At 30.5% G+C, this 16922-nt stretch overlaps 2 protein-coding genes across 7 annotated transcripts in view; one reads left to right on the top strand and one right to left on the bottom strand.

The window, feature by feature from the left end:
* LOC109600418 (dual 3',5'-cyclic-AMP and -GMP phosphodiesterase 11) overlaps positions 1-16922 on the top strand; it is a 149021-nt gene that overhangs the window by 119114 nt on the left and 12985 nt on the right. For 5 of the 6 annotated variants that reach the window (XM_049961348.1, XM_049961347.1, XM_049961351.1 and 2 more), the window contains one exon: positions 10363-10555. In XM_049961348.1, the coding sequence (XP_049817305.1) occupies positions 10363-10555 (193 nt within the window). Of the gene's footprint in view, positions 1-1906; positions 2561-10362; positions 10556-16922 lie in introns of all 6 variants that reach the window. The other variant, XM_049961350.1, reaches the window with a different exon arrangement.
* LOC109600429 (protein disulfide-isomerase A6 homolog) lies at positions 8200-10113 on the bottom strand. Its single transcript, XM_020016582.2, has 2 exons — positions 9368-10113; positions 8200-8498 (listed from the first exon to the last, which is right to left on the bottom strand). Exons 1-2 carry the CDS (start codon positions 9908-9910, stop codon positions 8256-8258), a joined length of 786 nt encoding a protein of 261 aa, XP_019872141.1. The 5' UTR covers positions 9911-10113; the 3' UTR covers positions 8200-8255.

Raw genomic sequence — 16922 nt, 5'->3', positions numbered from 1 at the left:
TAAAATGCGAATTCAATGTGCATTTAAGATTTGATTATTTATTTTGAGAACATTCGCCATTTTCTTTTCTTTACTGTATCTTTTTAAATAAAGTGGTGGTAACATATTAAAGCTTTAAATCTTGTGTGAATTCACCACTATAATATTTTTTATTTTATTTTAAATAAAATGTTAGAAAATTGAATAAAAGAATGAAGCATAAAAAACAAAGATATCTTTATTATTTTTGTTTTTCAAAATATTATTCTTGTTTTGCTTTAGTAAAAAATATAAAATTATATTTTAATAGTATTTTTTATATTGATTTTAAAAATTTTACGACATGTAATAAAATTGAAATAAATTCAGTATTTTTATTGAATAAATTTATTGTATTGCGAAGTTTTTATAGAATTTTGAATCGATGAATAATTTGTTTATATTAAAATGTGAATACAGCAAAGTACTAAATAGCCAAGAATAAAAAATACTATTATATTTTTAAACAAACTAAAATAATTACAAAATAAAACGATTTGAATTAAAATTATTTACAATCAATATAAACCTTTTAAATTAACAAATGTTTTTTATTATTATATACAACACTCAGTTTTTTATAACTTTAATATTTTATACTAATTAGAAGTATAATTTATTTTTCTAGACAAAATCGTAAAAATATTAATATTTATTATAACATTAACGTTTCTAAAAGTTTAAAATATTTAAAATATCGTAACATTATTAAATTACTGTTAAATGATGTTATCATATTTTTATACTGTTACAATAAAAAAAAATAAAGTACCACCTGTTAATTAACACTATCTCAGCACTTCGAAATAGTTACGATTATTTTTAATATTTGTGAGTTACAAAATTGTTAATATAATGTTTTACGACTTCGCTTAAAAAACCAGATTTTAATTATAACCAACATAACTTTTGCGACATTGCAATACAATTTTCATTAAATTATATCTTCAGATTAAATGGAATTATTTTTTTTTACGACCCGATTCGTTTGACGATCGTAATTAAATGCGTACACCTACTCGCTTTGAGTAGCAACGAAGTATTTTTGCGACAAAAATCTAAGTAAATTCTCGGTATCCATTGACGTCACAATCAGCAATGAACTTTTTAAAATATTTGCCTTTGGTACGTGCATGAGGTAAAAAAGTAACGAGTGTGATTCTGCACGTGTCAACGCAATGTCAATAAACTGGAATGTCCGCCAGCATGACTGCGTGATATTATTTTTTCTTTGTCGCGCTGATTTTATTTTTTCTTTCCTTCTTTTGACATCTCAAATTTAACTGAATTTGACTAAATTTTCTTGGATAGGTTGCATATTGTGGACTGTCGACTTTAATCTTCCCGGAAAATTGCAAAACCACTAATTACTCATCGCCTAATCACAACAGCATCGTGTCAACCATAAACAAATTGCTAAGATCGTGTGATAGTTTTTACATATTTTGTCAACTTTGGGATGTTATCACTTTTTTCTTAGTCTAGATATTTGAGGTTTCAATTATACATTTCGTGCATCACAAAGGCTACTGTTTGGATTACCTATTTAAACTAAACAGCACACATTAAATCTTACTAATAGATTAGGTATAATGTGAAATTTATTGTAATTCCTGCCAGATGTTTAGACGGAGTCATCATTTGATTATGCATACATGATGGGATTATATGATAATCAATAGTCCCGCGATAATCTTTTAAAACCTTTTAAGAAGCCGATCGTAAATTCCAACAATCCGCAATTATTCACAGCGTTTTAATGTTTGTTTTTATAATACAGAAATGTCAACGCAAATAACATTGTTCAAGGCTTACAGCTTGTAAATTCGCTCACAGACATACGCAGAAAATCGATCCGTGTATTTTATCATAATCTTTCATTTAACAGATCGTTGAGAGTGATTAAAATTCAGACCATCAAATCCAGAATATGTCCAAACCCATCAAGACAAAATTGATTGGTAAAAACGTCCTGCTTACCACAGAGTCAGTCACCCTTTCACTGAGACAAATACGCAGGAGGAAAGGCAGTTAATTGCCTCAACAAGAAGAATATTCTTACGAAAAAGGCAGCAAAGTATTATTATACTCACAAACGTGGAAAATATTTGTGAAGGATTTTGAGAAGAAAGAGGAGACTTAACGAACAGTTTGGGAAGATAGTTTGTTAAAATTACAAAAACGGCTTCCCAAACGATCCAGCAGCGCAAAAACATCAAACAGCTGCACCTGAACCTGTTCAAAATACCGTCCCGCACGATAAAGTCCCAGTTCAAGCTCGACGGCCATATCTTGCTGCCGGGCAGCAAGGGGCACGGGATATCGGGCGGCGGAGGCGGCAAATACAAGAGGGGCGTGTTTGGTAGGGCGGCCGGCGTGGCTGTTACCCTGAAGGACTGGTGGCGAGATGTAGGCCTCTGTCCGAAGGTTTCGAACCCTTCGGCGGGCCTTCATCAGGGCCAGCGCAGGAGGAAAGCGGCCCAGAGATCCATGGGCCAGTCCTTCAGTATGTGCAAATTCAATAATTGCCGGCAAAAGAAAAGTAAGTACTGACTGTTAATTTTTTTTCTCATCTAATATTAACTATACTTATATTACTTGTGACTGTGAATGCGACTTGTTTTTAACATTTTGAAGCTTCATCTATATATAACATGATTAATTTCAAACTTTTAATATGTATAATAAAAAGTGCAATAATTCCTTATAAAATTTTCATCAATCATTTTTGTTTCTGTGTTTTATTTCTATTCTCCATAAATTCTTAATTTAAAAATTATTTGTTACCCGAAAAAAATTTAAAATATATGTGTACTGACGTGATTTAGTCAAATTTATGTTAGACAAATTCATTTCTCATTTTGAATTTTTATTATATCATTTTCAAAAATTTCACATATATTTAATAATTAATATATTTATAATAAACGTTATAAAATTTTGATTCTCTTTTTATTTTATGAATATTTTATTAAGATTTATTTAAATTTATGTTATGTCTACAAAAACTAAAACTTAAAATGAGCATTATTTAAATTATTCAAATGTATGCTAAACATACATACTTTTTCATATTTAAAATTGCAAAAATTTAGTTTTTGTTTTTTTTATTTGTTATTTTATATTATTTCAAATTAATTATGCCTGCAAAAATAGTACTTACTAATTCTAAAATCTATTAAATAATAATTCTTTCACATATTATTTAATTTTTTAAAAATAATTTATTATGCATCAAAATTACATTATTTAGATTTTTTTATTTTGTGAATATTTTAATATGGTACATATATAAAAACACTGATTTGTTTGTTTTATAAATAACTAACATTTTTAAACATATTTTTATGGATTTTCATATTGTAATTTATAAGAATTTTTAAGTTTTTACAAATTTTACGCTTTCTTATGGGATTTCAATATTCATCTATGTTTTAAAAAGTAAACAATAAACAGCGTATTGTAAATTTTGCATATAGTATGAAACGTTTGTTTATTTTGAAACGTAAATACATTTAGGTACTGTTAATGTAAATCATGTTTAATTATTAAAGTTAATAAAGAAAAAACTATTAATGAAATAAAAATAAAAAATAGAAAAATTTACCACATAAAAAACAAAAAGTAATCATTTCACTTGTAATGTTTTCATATACAGAATGAAGCACTGCAATAAAAATTAAGAGTTAAAATTTCGAAGTTATTATACCTCTCCTTCATGGGAGAGATTCCAAGTGTAATTCCAAACGGCATTATTAAACTTTTATTGAGTATTTTTTGAAAATTTTAAGTAAACGATATTCTTGTCTATACAAGTTCACTATTAAACTATACTTTGATTTAGAAAATTTGGAGAATTCATGTGAATTTCGTAATTCTATAATATTTTAATTTAAATAAAAAATTAATTCCGATATTAAAGTTTTGCATTTTTTGTTCTACTTTATATAACATTTAATAACAGTAATTATAGAAAGTCGTTTGATTAAAAATAAATACCACTGAAAGTAGCCGACATGATATTAAGACTAAATTAAAAACGCTACGCTCGAGAATTACGAGACGGTATTCACTGAAAGTGAGCAAAACTGAAAGAGGAAATTCTAAAAATACGTCCGCAGATGATTTATCAGGCTCCCCTCGGGTGGTGCGGGAACCTTGACACGTTCTCAAGGAAACACATTTGGCGTTTCGAAAATGCACCACCTCCGCATAAAAGTGCAGTCCTATAAATAGCTTTACAGCCTTGATGCTTACGGGACAGGGAAGGAGTTCCCGTCCCAAAAATAGTTTCGTGGACATCATCTCCAACCCCTTGTTATTTCGCTTGGGTCCTTCGAAGTATTAAGTGTCGTTAAAACTGGGTTAAGCTGTTCCGACTTTTGGATTGATGGTTTACCTAGGAGTTTTGCATGGATGCGCTATTTTCGTACCAGTTTTGAAACTTTCACATTGTGTAAAGTTTTAAATGTTGAGACAGCTGAGGCCAGTCGTTTATTTAATTCACACAGATAAATCACTACGAGTTTGTACGCTTGTAAGCGTTCAGACAACCGGAAATGGTTGTAATATTTATCAACATTTGATATTAAAAACGATCCAACGACGAATTGTCCAGAAAATGTTCGAATTTTCGTACGTTGTTCGACTGTTGACCCCGCAATAAATCCGGAGCAGTGATTCACTGGACTTAACTGCAGGACGATAATGTCATCGGACATACAGTTAGTTCCAGACACTGGACACAGTCGAAAAACATTATCGCCAACTCCTCATTGTTTCCCTCTCGTTCAGTCGAACATCGCCACGCTCGTTTGGGCACGCAAAAAAAAAAACATCCAGACCCTTTATCTGGTAAAAATTGCTCTTTTCAATTTATAACAATATTAATCATGGAAGGTGCTAAATAAAAAAGTTGTTAGGGTACATGTGTGGTTGAATAGCACAACTCAAGGTCGCTCCTGCGCAAAACTGTACAAATTGTGTGCTGCGCATACGATGGGCGGGCCATATTATCTATTGTTTATTTATTACATCTAGGATTGTTTATTTTATTAATAAGATATGAACGTAAAATTATTAACAACAACTTTACGACTTTTGCGTGAAAACTCAAGGCGACAGATAAAAGCCCGTTGCAGTTCTAAATAATTTTTTATTATTTTTATCGCAGTTGTCATATAGGCTTCCATTGTGTAATTTATCTTTCAATGACCTTGTATTGTTATAAAGTTTATGTTTATGTGTAATAAATTTTATCAAACCATTAAACCTGTTAATTGCCGGAGAATGAAGTGTTTTTGATTAGAATATGTTTGGTTGTAGATCAGGTCGAATTTTTGTAAAATATTAATTCCTTCTGGAAACATCCGATTTATTGCTTTCTACACAAAAAGTAAATTTTAATTAAATATTAAAATGATTTTTTATATTTTAGTTAGTTAGTTTAATAGTATCGCATTAAGATTTTTTTTAATACTAAACAAAAATATTTTTATTTATTGAATGAAAACAAAAATATATATATATATATATATATATATATATATATATATATATATATATATATATATTGTAATATAAAAATAACTCGTTTTTATTAAGCATAGTAATTATGACACAAATAAGTACTTAATTATTTAAATGTATAAACAGATAATCGAATAAATAACTTTTTTATCAGTGTAGTTTAGCCAAATCTTTTAGTCATAAAGTTTGTGATTTATCTGTTTTGAGAATTATAATTATATAATTATTGTTATGATAAATTATATATTTACAAACATTAATGTTTATTATATGCAATATTGGTATTTTAATTGTTTGATTTGATTCGTTGTTATAGTTAGTTGTCCTAATTTTATTTATTTACTTAACTTTTCACATCTACTTCCATTATAACTGTTTATATTCGTTAACTGTTATATCGCACTAACAACCTTCCATAGTTATCCTAATATAAACGATTGGCAGTTAGTTATATTATAATTAGCCATATATTTAATTTGCAGAGTTAATTAAACTGTTAAAATTTTCGTAGTCTCGTTGAAGTAAATTTGCTCCCAACGTTTTAGTGTAGGTTCTTAAATAAACATGCAAGTTGTTTTAGCTTAAGCGTAACAAGTTTTGACGCTCGAGAGTTGCGAATAATTTAATCTGCAAATAATGTCCCGACTCCTTTTAGCAAGATGTTCCGGCGCGTTAAAAGGTGAAATATCATCCGCCAAAAAAATAATAACCCTAAGTTGGTTGGAATTGGTCATCCGTTGTGGCGAAGTGACACTTCGTGGCGATAAATTAGAAAAATTGCCGGGGGCCCCGCTGAAAAAACATAATCTATTTAATGGAGTCTGTTGTCAGACACTTGATTAATTAACCCAATCGATTTTGTTTTGTCTTTCTACGCCCACGCAAGCTCTACAACAAAATTATTCTTTGTTAATTACGTCGGAACGAGCGGGCAGCAGAAGTTTCATAGATGCGGCATCATCCAACGTTAACGACACATCATTGCCACCGTTTAACTGGAAGGGCGTCGAGCAAAACTGGACACTTCCGCGGCCGCTCAATTCCCACTTTCCGTGAAGCCAGATAATTTTTTATAGTTTCCTGAAACCTACCGTAATGACGGAGATATTTCAGTCCGCCCACTGAAAACTTACGTCACACCAGTGCTCCTAGTCAGAGTTAAAAATACCGCGAACAAACACGGGGGGAAAACGTTCCCACCTCCAGAACTACACGACGTTTTGTGTACATGCACCAAGTCTCACGTGCGTTCCGAACCATTCGAACATATATGAGAAACTTATTGAAAACATAATCAATTACTATTGTAAATCGCTAGACAAAAAGTCAATTAAACATCTACATCACAGGAATATTAATTTTGTTGTTGTCTAAATTGTCTAATGAATATTAATTGAGAAATTAGATACGAACATAATTAATTAATGAAAATTTACACCTTTACAAGTTTAAAGACTAGCATTTTTTATTTATACTCCTGAAGATTTAACTCTATCTGAAAAAAAATTGTTAAGTATTGTTGTTTTTCTTAGTATTATATCTTCACATAATGAAGGCAAATGTGAATGGTATTAAGTTTTTGTTTTGGCACCAATTTACATTTTCCTTTCATCTTTTATTTATATTTTTGACGTTGTTCCATTAAATACCTTCTTGTTGAATAATAATCTTCAGTATTTGATTAAATAAGGAAATTGATTAATTGAATCACAGCTGGAGTTATTATCTTTACGTATGAACATTGCGTGATTTTTTATCAAAAATTGTTCAAACATTTGGATTAATTATCAAAATTGTCCAATTTAGCCGATAAGATTTCCTACAGGATTACAACGCAATTAACCCTTTGTTTAATCAGATAATTGCTGCCTACCGTCCCATTAATTGTCACATCTAATTGAATTATTATGTAAAGTTGAAATTGAAAACCTTAATGGGAATTTTATTGTCTTGGGTAACATTTACATTTGTGGACATGGAATGCGAACTGCTGCAGGAATTTTGATTGGAGTTTTTTTTTATAAAAATCGCATATTTGCAATTTAAATAGAGTTACTAAATGTGTTTTTTAACATAATTGTATTTTAAATTGGCAACAAAAATTAGAACTTGCACTACCTCTTCCAAAGACGTAATCTCATTTAGCACATTCCATTTTTCCATATTGGCACAACATATTTTGATCTATCTCGTAAATATTTATTCTAGGTATTAAATATAAGTATGACTGAAATTTTTGTCGTATATTTTAAAATTTTGTTTATTATTTTAAAGCTCCATTAGATGAAATATCCGGTATCGGTAGGAAATTTACTCGGCACATCAAAACAATCGTTTCTACGCAGAACTATTATAACAATTATCAATTATTTAACAAGCAACAAAAATTTAGAATAAACAATGAGTCACAATAAATCTACGTGCCACTCTAAATACCTTAACTCGTATTTTCTCACAAAAGCAATAAGCTTTTAAAATAGGCAAGGCCCGAATCTGAAGAATTTCATTTAGGGTGACTGATATTCATTTCTTAGAAATTCCCTTCATAATTCTTTTTATTTGAGAACAGATCAATACGTCTGTTTTCTTTGTCGCAATAAAAAAGAACATCGACTTAATCTCAAGGTTCCACACAAAAAAAATACCGGCTGCTTACGTTCAAGTATTTTTATTACTATCAAAACATTCAAACATAACAAGTACATAAATTAAAGTTCATCTTTGTCATCAATTTTGCTGGTAGGGTAATTGAGGTTTTTCTGGTATTCCTCCAAAGTCCAGTAAATTATATTTTTGGAACGCTTCAAACCCGTGTAGGGCACTGGGTTGCCGTGTTTCGGAAAATAAACAAATGTGGGGATGTTGAAAGCGATATACTTGGTTGCAGCGCCCGGAAACTTGTCAATATCCACAGTTCCACATCTTACAATCTTCCTCAATGCAAATCCCACCTACAAGAAATAAGTATATCCTTAAATTCATCTAAGAAATATGTTGGAGGACTACTCTTCGTCGCTTATGTGAATTAAATTAATTATTTTCAACCTACTAAATATTTTAAGAAGTTATTTGATAGGTAACTAAATTAGCAACTTTAGTAAAGAATCTTACAATTTTCTAAAATGCAAATCCCATCTTTAAATTAATGCTTTTCTAAGTCTTCTTAAAATCACTTAATATTTTACGAAGTTACTTTGTAAGAAACTACTGACTACATTTATTTTGGGGTCTTAAAATGTTACCTACAAGAAAAATATCTTGTGATTCTTATCTAGGCCTCATTAAATTCACTCAATATTTTAAGGATTTATCTTGAGGGAAATTACTTTTATTATATAGAGGATCTTACAATTTTTAAATTTACCTAATGTATTAAGTGTGTTTTTTATTAGAGCGCACATTTGCGAACGAAATGGAATATATCCATCACGAAACTACGTGATATTTTGCTTTTCAGTCACGTAAATCCAGAAATTCCCAGTAGATGCATATTTCAACAATAATCGGATTAAACGGACAAATAACGATACTTTTGGCACCCCAAGGCAACATGCACACACTGACATAAATGTTCCAATGAATCTCTACATCCATGTGTGTGTATATGTTGAATTTCTGTGAGTTTTTGTGCTGTAGGATAAATGGGGTTCAATTCGATATGTCAAATTAGTCGACAGTTAAAAGTTGCGTTCGTGTGGGATTAAAACATTACTTTATTTATGTAATTAAAACTGTTTATCTAATCAATAAATCAGACGTGTTTTGAAACAGCTTCCAATCTAACCTAGAAATTGATAAGCACAACAAACAAATTGATTACCTCTTCCCATATGAATTTAATTTTTTGACACTCAGTGCACCAAGGAGCGTGGAAATAGACCAACCAGTCTTTATCGGACCCCAACTGCACGTCTTCCAATTTGTTACCATCCAGTTCCTCGGTGAATTTGATGCCTTTGTCCAAATTTTCACGCACCTTGCCACGCATAGTATCCAAGATCTCCTCCACCAAATACTGTACGGTTTTCGGACCGGTGTACACGAGTGTCTTCCCGTTCCTCAGTCCGACGAAAATGAGATGCGGCACGTCGTTGACCCGGTACTTTTCGGCCAACGTTTTGCTCCTGTCAATGTCGACGGCCCCAAACTTGATCAGTCCATTTAGAGCATTCGCACTTTTTATGTATTCCTTCGCGAACTCCCGACATTCCGGTATGATTTTCGAATAGAAGTTTATGGCCCAAATTTCACCTTTTACGTGGGACTTGAAGGTTGAATCGGTCAAAACCGTGATGTTTTTCTCGGCATCGTAGAAGCACAGTATCGCAGGAAATATGGCTAACAGAAGTAGAAATTTGAACATTCTTATGGTTGACGGAGCTGAAACTAACACAGATCTATTAGGATTAGATACACAAGTTGAATAAGATAAGATATCAATACGATTACCTAATAGTAAAATTGGTATTTAATCTATGGGGATTTAAATTATGTACTATTGTAAATAAATATAATAAAATTATACGTCATTACCATGGGTTTAAAATATACCTGTTTAAAATAACAATATGTTTACATGGTGATGGCAAAATATCGGAAGATCAAATGTATCTAGATTAAAATGCGTACAAGTAGAACTGATGTTAACTTTTGAAATTATTTCTTTTGGGCAACTATTTTTACACATAAAAATATTGAAAATCGTATAAATGATCGACAAACTGTTCGACCCATTATTTTTTTATTACGATCAATGTGCGTATTAATTTTGTGGCAACTTTCGATGAACTGTTTATGATTATTGGTTTGTTGCAGGCTTGCACATACGCAGTACTGGCGAAAACGACCGCATGCAGCCAGATGGAGTCATCCTGGCACAGAACGACACAAGAAATCAGCAACAGATCCAGAGACACAATGTCAACCACACGGGCTACGATCCGAAATACGCGGAGATGGAGTCCTGGCTGGACGAACATCCCGATTTCGTTCAGGACTACTTTCTGAGGTACGATTTATTTTCCTTGCATGTGTTAAAACAATTACAAAACAAAATCGGCCGGGTGATAGTTTCACGATCTTCGCAGTGAACGAGGCCGGGCTATCGTTACGAATATACCAGTTCATATTTTTTTTCTTATTTTGCGATTTTAAAGGGCACGACGCAATTTTTCGTTGAATTAATTCACAACCGGGTCCCGATAACATCGAAAAAATACCAAATTTTATTCAGTGGCACGAAATAAATCCGCAACCTCTGCACGTGTTCAGGTTTTTTCCTGCTGAATTATGGATTTGACAGGAAACAAGGTTAAACAAACTTAAAAATAATTGAATAAAATAAAAAGGATGTTAAAGAAAGTATCCCGTTAAAAAAAAAGATAGAAGAGTGGCGTAGTTTTCTACTTTCGGCGCCGATTAATTTGTTACGAAATTGTCAATGTACCACATCCTCTCAATTAATTAATCGTTCTAATTTCGTTAAATTGCACGACCAATAAATTAGTTTATTTTCGCCTGAATTTCAATCAATTAAACAATATTGTGACCTACAAAACGGCCGCAATAATCGCATGTTTATTGCCTTGTAGTCAGAAAATACACACTTAGAAGAATTAAAGTACGTTAATTATAGTTGCAGAGACAAATTTATTACAATTTGATGGCCGGAGCGAGTCTCTATGGGCGAGGTTTTATTGAAAATTGAGCCATTAATTTAGTTCGAGGCATTAAAATCGTTAATTTGAATGTATATTTCTTGATGGTGGCCGATAAAAAGTTAAACAAAAAAATAGTCTTGCTATTATCTGTGTCTGTTGGTTCGGTCACCTCTCGATTTCTGTAGTGCCCAAGAATGGGTTTTTAAAGGTCACGATTTTATATTTGTTTTGATAGAACCGAAATATGTTGTTCCATAGAAATTTTGTGACATTTATTTTATATTTTTAGACGATTTTTTTTCTCAAAAACACATAATTTTATTAAAAACTAACGAATTTAAACGAGACAAATTAATATTTTGTTGTAGTGGTATAACAATTAATCGAGAATGTTTCTGCTTAAATTTTTATAATTTCAATTGATTTTTTCACCTTAAAGTAATAATAGTATTAAAATTTATTTTTTATCAAAAGTTATTTTGTTATTTACAATGGGTCACCTCATACACTTTTAATTGTTCGTTGCTAATATCAATGATTTTCTTGTTATTAATTTAAAAAGCACGTAACTAGGTTTGCTGACAAGGGGTTCGAATTCTTATCTTGAAATATAATATTACTTAAAACAGTTTATGTCAATTTTTACAAAACCCAGGGTAAATCAGACGAATTTAAAACGTTAATAACTTTTTATTTTAAATATAACATGTTTTCGTCTTCGGATGCGGATGCAACAGTATAATACTTCCCAAAAGTGCTTAATGGGATTTAGGTCGGGGGACTGAGGTGATCATTCAAGCACAGCTAAGTTTTTCATTAGAAACCACACTTTAAAAGTTTAAGACGTGTGTTTGGGGTCGTCGTCTTGTTGAAATATCCAACGAAGTGGCATCTTTTCCTCGAAAAATGAAAATATGGTGTTTTCAAGTATCTCTCTATAAAAACCCATCCATTTTACCCTCCACTTGAATCAAGGGTCCAACTTTGGATCGAGAAAAGCATCCCCATGCCAAAATAAGCGACAATCAAAAAGATTTTGTAATATTTCTATTGTTAGGATTGCTGACAATATTGTTTGAAAAGTAAAAAATAAAATTACTTGAGGAAACCCCTTATAAATTATGTTTCCACATCATCAAATATGAAATTAAACCTTTCGTTAACCGTAATAATTACTTGTAGCTAAAATTAATAATTTCCGAGAAACTTCGTCGTTTCCCAGAAACTTCTAATGAACCACGAACGTAAGACACCCACTATAGTTGGAATATTTCATGCGAAAGGTCTTTAAATTAAATTAGCATTCTGTAAATATTTTGGATGCACTTCATGTTGAATATCGAGTGTTTCGCTTTGTCTGTATTTAATTCTGACAACCTTTAAAATTACGTTTTCGTCTTTAACTAAAAGTTAGCCTGAAGGTATTTGGCTAAATTGTCTGCGGCATAAGCAGTTATAAAGTGGCTGAAAATGGCTTAATTCAAATTAGTGTCTTGTCTAGTTACAAGTGGAATTAATCCGGAGTATCACATACAACCGGAATGCGACGCAAACCGTCTCGGTCCCGCACACACACACATTTGTATGCATACCTTTCTCGTCACGTGTTAATTAGCCGGGTGTCATAAAGGCACTTAAATAATTAGGCGAATTTGCGCGGGCCGAAAACTTTAAATTATATCGCGTGGAAGTCAATAAGTTAATTTATGTGCCAATTAAAAGTTTCTGAGCGCAGTCCGTTATCGTCATGTTATAATTTGGTTCGTTTCTGTTCGCGACGTATCTCTCTCTTCTCATGAGAGGTTGATATGGTGGGCGTGCAATTTGTTCAAACGGCCAGTCATACATGAAAAGTTACCTGGGAATTGGGAAATGTTCGTGAACTAAAGTTCAGCTTTTATTTAAAATCAGCCGCTCATATTTTAAAATAGCGTTTTAACATCATTAAAGTTCGACGTTAATTTAAAACAAAACATGCGTTCGTTTACATTTGGGTAAAGTTAAATTTGTCAATAACCGGACGGTGTTAATGAAAGGTGTGTGACGACTAATTCAAAATAATAACGTTAAAAAATATAATTTACTTTGTTATAAAATGAATAATAAAATTGTAGTATTCTAACTACAATTGTTTTTTAACTTTTCAGTGTTCAAATAGTATTTAAGGGTATTTCTTTGGGATAAAAGTGAATAAATGGGAGTCACATATTGTATATTATTTAAATTTTATCATAAAATAAATATTAGCATTCTGTTCAATTTTTAAACTACATATTAATCTGTCTAAAAGATTCAGTGGATCCATTCTCACAGTTTTAATTCAATTTAATGTCCAAATAATGTGACAAAAACGAGGCAACTTAATTAAAATTGAATTATATTAAGCTTGAGTTGATCTTAACTGTTTTGAAGAGTACAACAATAATTTTATACGATTAGTGTTTAGACAGAACTGCAGGGTATTCTTTTGTGATATAAATGAAAAATTGAGATATCAGTGGGGGCCTGAGTTTGAGTATGGTGAGACATTGGCCAATCAAAGTTATCGCATATTTTGTCATAGTAATTTAAAATAAATTTAAAATACCCATTTATTTAATAAAAAATCTACAACGGCAATTCTTTCTTGTTAGTACTAGTTGACACTATATCATAAGAAGTGCATAATAGAGATGCAGTATTAAAAACCTTTCCACAACTGAATCCACCAGACACACACGCGATCAACTAGTTCTTGAAACTGAAAATCGGCATGTTTAGTAACTTCGTTTGTGTCGTTATTTGGAGTTATTGGTTAGAGGTACGCCTCAGCTCTCCTACCATTAAAACAATAGCCTGGATCTTAAAGCGCATACACGAATGTTGGAACCAAGTAGAAATATTCAAGATTTACTCATGGAACGAATTGCCGCGGAGAGGCACATTTAAAAGTGCCTCTGGAGAACAAAATATTCATTGAAATTTAATACAAAACTATTATTGTCGGTTTTACAACATATTACCTATCTACCTTTGTTTAAATATTAAGTTATATTCTATTTTAAAAAATAAAAACCTAAAAAATGTGTTTTTTAATATTAACGTTATGTCAATTAATTCATTTTTATAGGCGCCTCACCTGTTTCATCTAAGTAGCCACCAATGTGCGATATATAAATTACATATAATTTAAATATTAATTGAGGATTAATTATTCTCAATAATCGACACTCTAACAACTTATTAAATTATTAAATAAATACTAATTCTAATTAAAATTCTAAAAGTATACTAAGTTTAAGATTGTAGTTGTTATTTATTAAATGTTTAATCAATTTTGTTAAATTCTATCTACAGTTAATGCTTAAACAGAAATTCCAGGTTATTATTTTCGGCTAAATATACAAATTACCAATAAATCTTAATCGAGTATACATTGTCCTTTTCTGATCGATTCTTTAAGCTTCATTTTAATGTAGATCAATTATCATACTTTGATATTTTATTTATCAAAATAAGGCGATTCAAAACACTAATATTAAAAAAGAAACAAATTACTAGATTATAAAATAAATATTAAATCTAATTAAAATTAAATTGTACTAAGCTCAACATGGTAACTGTTCTTTATTAGTTTTATTGAGAGTACAATTGATTGTTTTTAAAAGCAACTTTATCCAATTAGTGTTTAGACAGAAACTGTAAGAGACTTCTTTGAGTAATCAATTCTTCGTTTCTGATCGATTCTTTAACATTTATTTTAACGTTTTAAAACATTCAATGAGAGGTGATAGTAACATTACAATTTACTAAATTATAAAATGAATAAACCATAAATAAACATAAACACAATAAATAAACTTGTATTCAAAACATTTGGTTAGTTGAATTTTATCATTAATCGAACGGTGTTAATGAAGTGTGTGACACGAGACGGCGATTACCCCCAACTAATTACCGTCGAGGTTTGTTTCTTTGATCCAGCATTGCAAACGTTGGATGTCACCACTTCCAGATCAGATTATCTACCTAACTTCATGAACTGTACTGATTCGATAATCTTGCGATCCGCAAAAAAAAACCGAACGTGTTTCCCTTCTTGTTCGCTTCATGGAAACATCGTTACTGACGGCGAATGTTTATCCGGTAATCAGGTTTTGCGGGTTCCGAGCGAAATTTTCACGTGTGTAAGTTTCGAAGTTTGTTCTCTCGCTTCGATAAATCCGGCGGGTTAGTTCGTTGAAGTTGGCGGATTTATTATCAGTTTTTTTCTTTTTATTTTCGAATTTGCAACGAGATTTTTAATTGAGTTAGACACGTTTCATTGTTAAAAATGCTGCCAGACATTTTATGTTTATAAAACAAAATTAATCAGTGCCTAAATGGAAAAAATCGGAAGTTATGTAGATATATGCGATTTGTCTTATTGTTAGAACAGTAAATGTTAATTTAAAATGCCTATCGTTAGCGACAATAAATATAATTTACTGTCCTGCTTTCTATGAATGAATTATGTCGATATTGATTACAAAAATATGTGGGTGATAAATTTATATTACAACTTAATTATAAGGTGTTACGTATATAAAATTGTTATCAACATATATTGCAAGATAACTGCGATTGCGTCACCAAAATCAATTCATACAATGGAAGAATCAAAAACACATAATTTATATATAATTTAAATCATAATTGAAGATTCTTTTCATTGATTCTTTAAGTTAATAAAACTAAAAATTTTATATATTATATATATATATATTCAATTTCAAATCAATTCAAGGGTGAAAACAACTTACTTTAAAATCTAAATAAAATTGAATCTTAACTTCCAGATTGTTATTTACATTCTTTTTAATTGCCAAATTCATTTTTCACCAATCTCCACGTATTCTGTATACGGAAACAGTAGGAAATTTCATTGACATAGAATTGAAAATATGAGACACACAGTTTACATATAAATTAAATATTAAATGTAAATAAATTAACTTCATATGATTTTATCCAACATTTCAATGGATCTTTTTCAATTTTAATTATATTCAAAGATAAAATGACATGGTTCAAAACAGTAACATTAAAAAAGAGGCTAACTTAATAAATGGAACTAAAATATTCTAATAATCTTTATTACCTTGTTAAACAACTCTCTTTAGCTTAGAGAAAAGCTGTAGGGACCAATTATATTATTTTATATATAAATATAAATCTTAATTAAGGAAAAATCAATCAATTAGGATCGTTTCATGTTACTATATCTAAAAATTTCAATGGGACTATTATAATATTTTCAAGTTTAATTCAATTTAAAATTTGTTGACGGCTACTTACTAGACTATAAAATTTAATTAAAATTTAGTTAAAATTGAAGTCTCCTGAACATAATTTCCCAATTGTTGTTTATTTGCATGTTTAGGTGTGCAATTGATTATTTTTAAACAACCCCATCCACGTATTTTGACAGAAACCGTAAGTGATTCCTTTGGGGTAATTAATTGAAGATCAATTTTTTTCTTTCGATCGGTTTTTTAACCTTCATATTAACGTACATAAAAAGTTCAATTCAAAGACAAAATAAGGTGCTTCAAAACAATACCGTTAGAAAAGCAAACTTACTAGACTATAAAATGAATATTAAACCCAAATAAAATTGAAGTACTCTTCCATAACTTCGCCATTGTTCTTTATTGTCTTTTTAAATGTAACATTGAATTTTTTTAAACAACTCTC

The sequence above is a fragment of the Aethina tumida genome, chromosome 1, assembly GCF_024364675.1.
Source record: "Aethina tumida isolate Nest 87 chromosome 1, icAetTumi1.1, whole genome shotgun sequence".
Taxonomy (NCBI): Eukaryota; Metazoa; Arthropoda; class Insecta; order Coleoptera; family Nitidulidae; genus Aethina; species Aethina tumida.
Note: the sequence above shows the minus strand (reverse complement) of the source record. Positions and strands in the feature narration are given on the sequence as shown.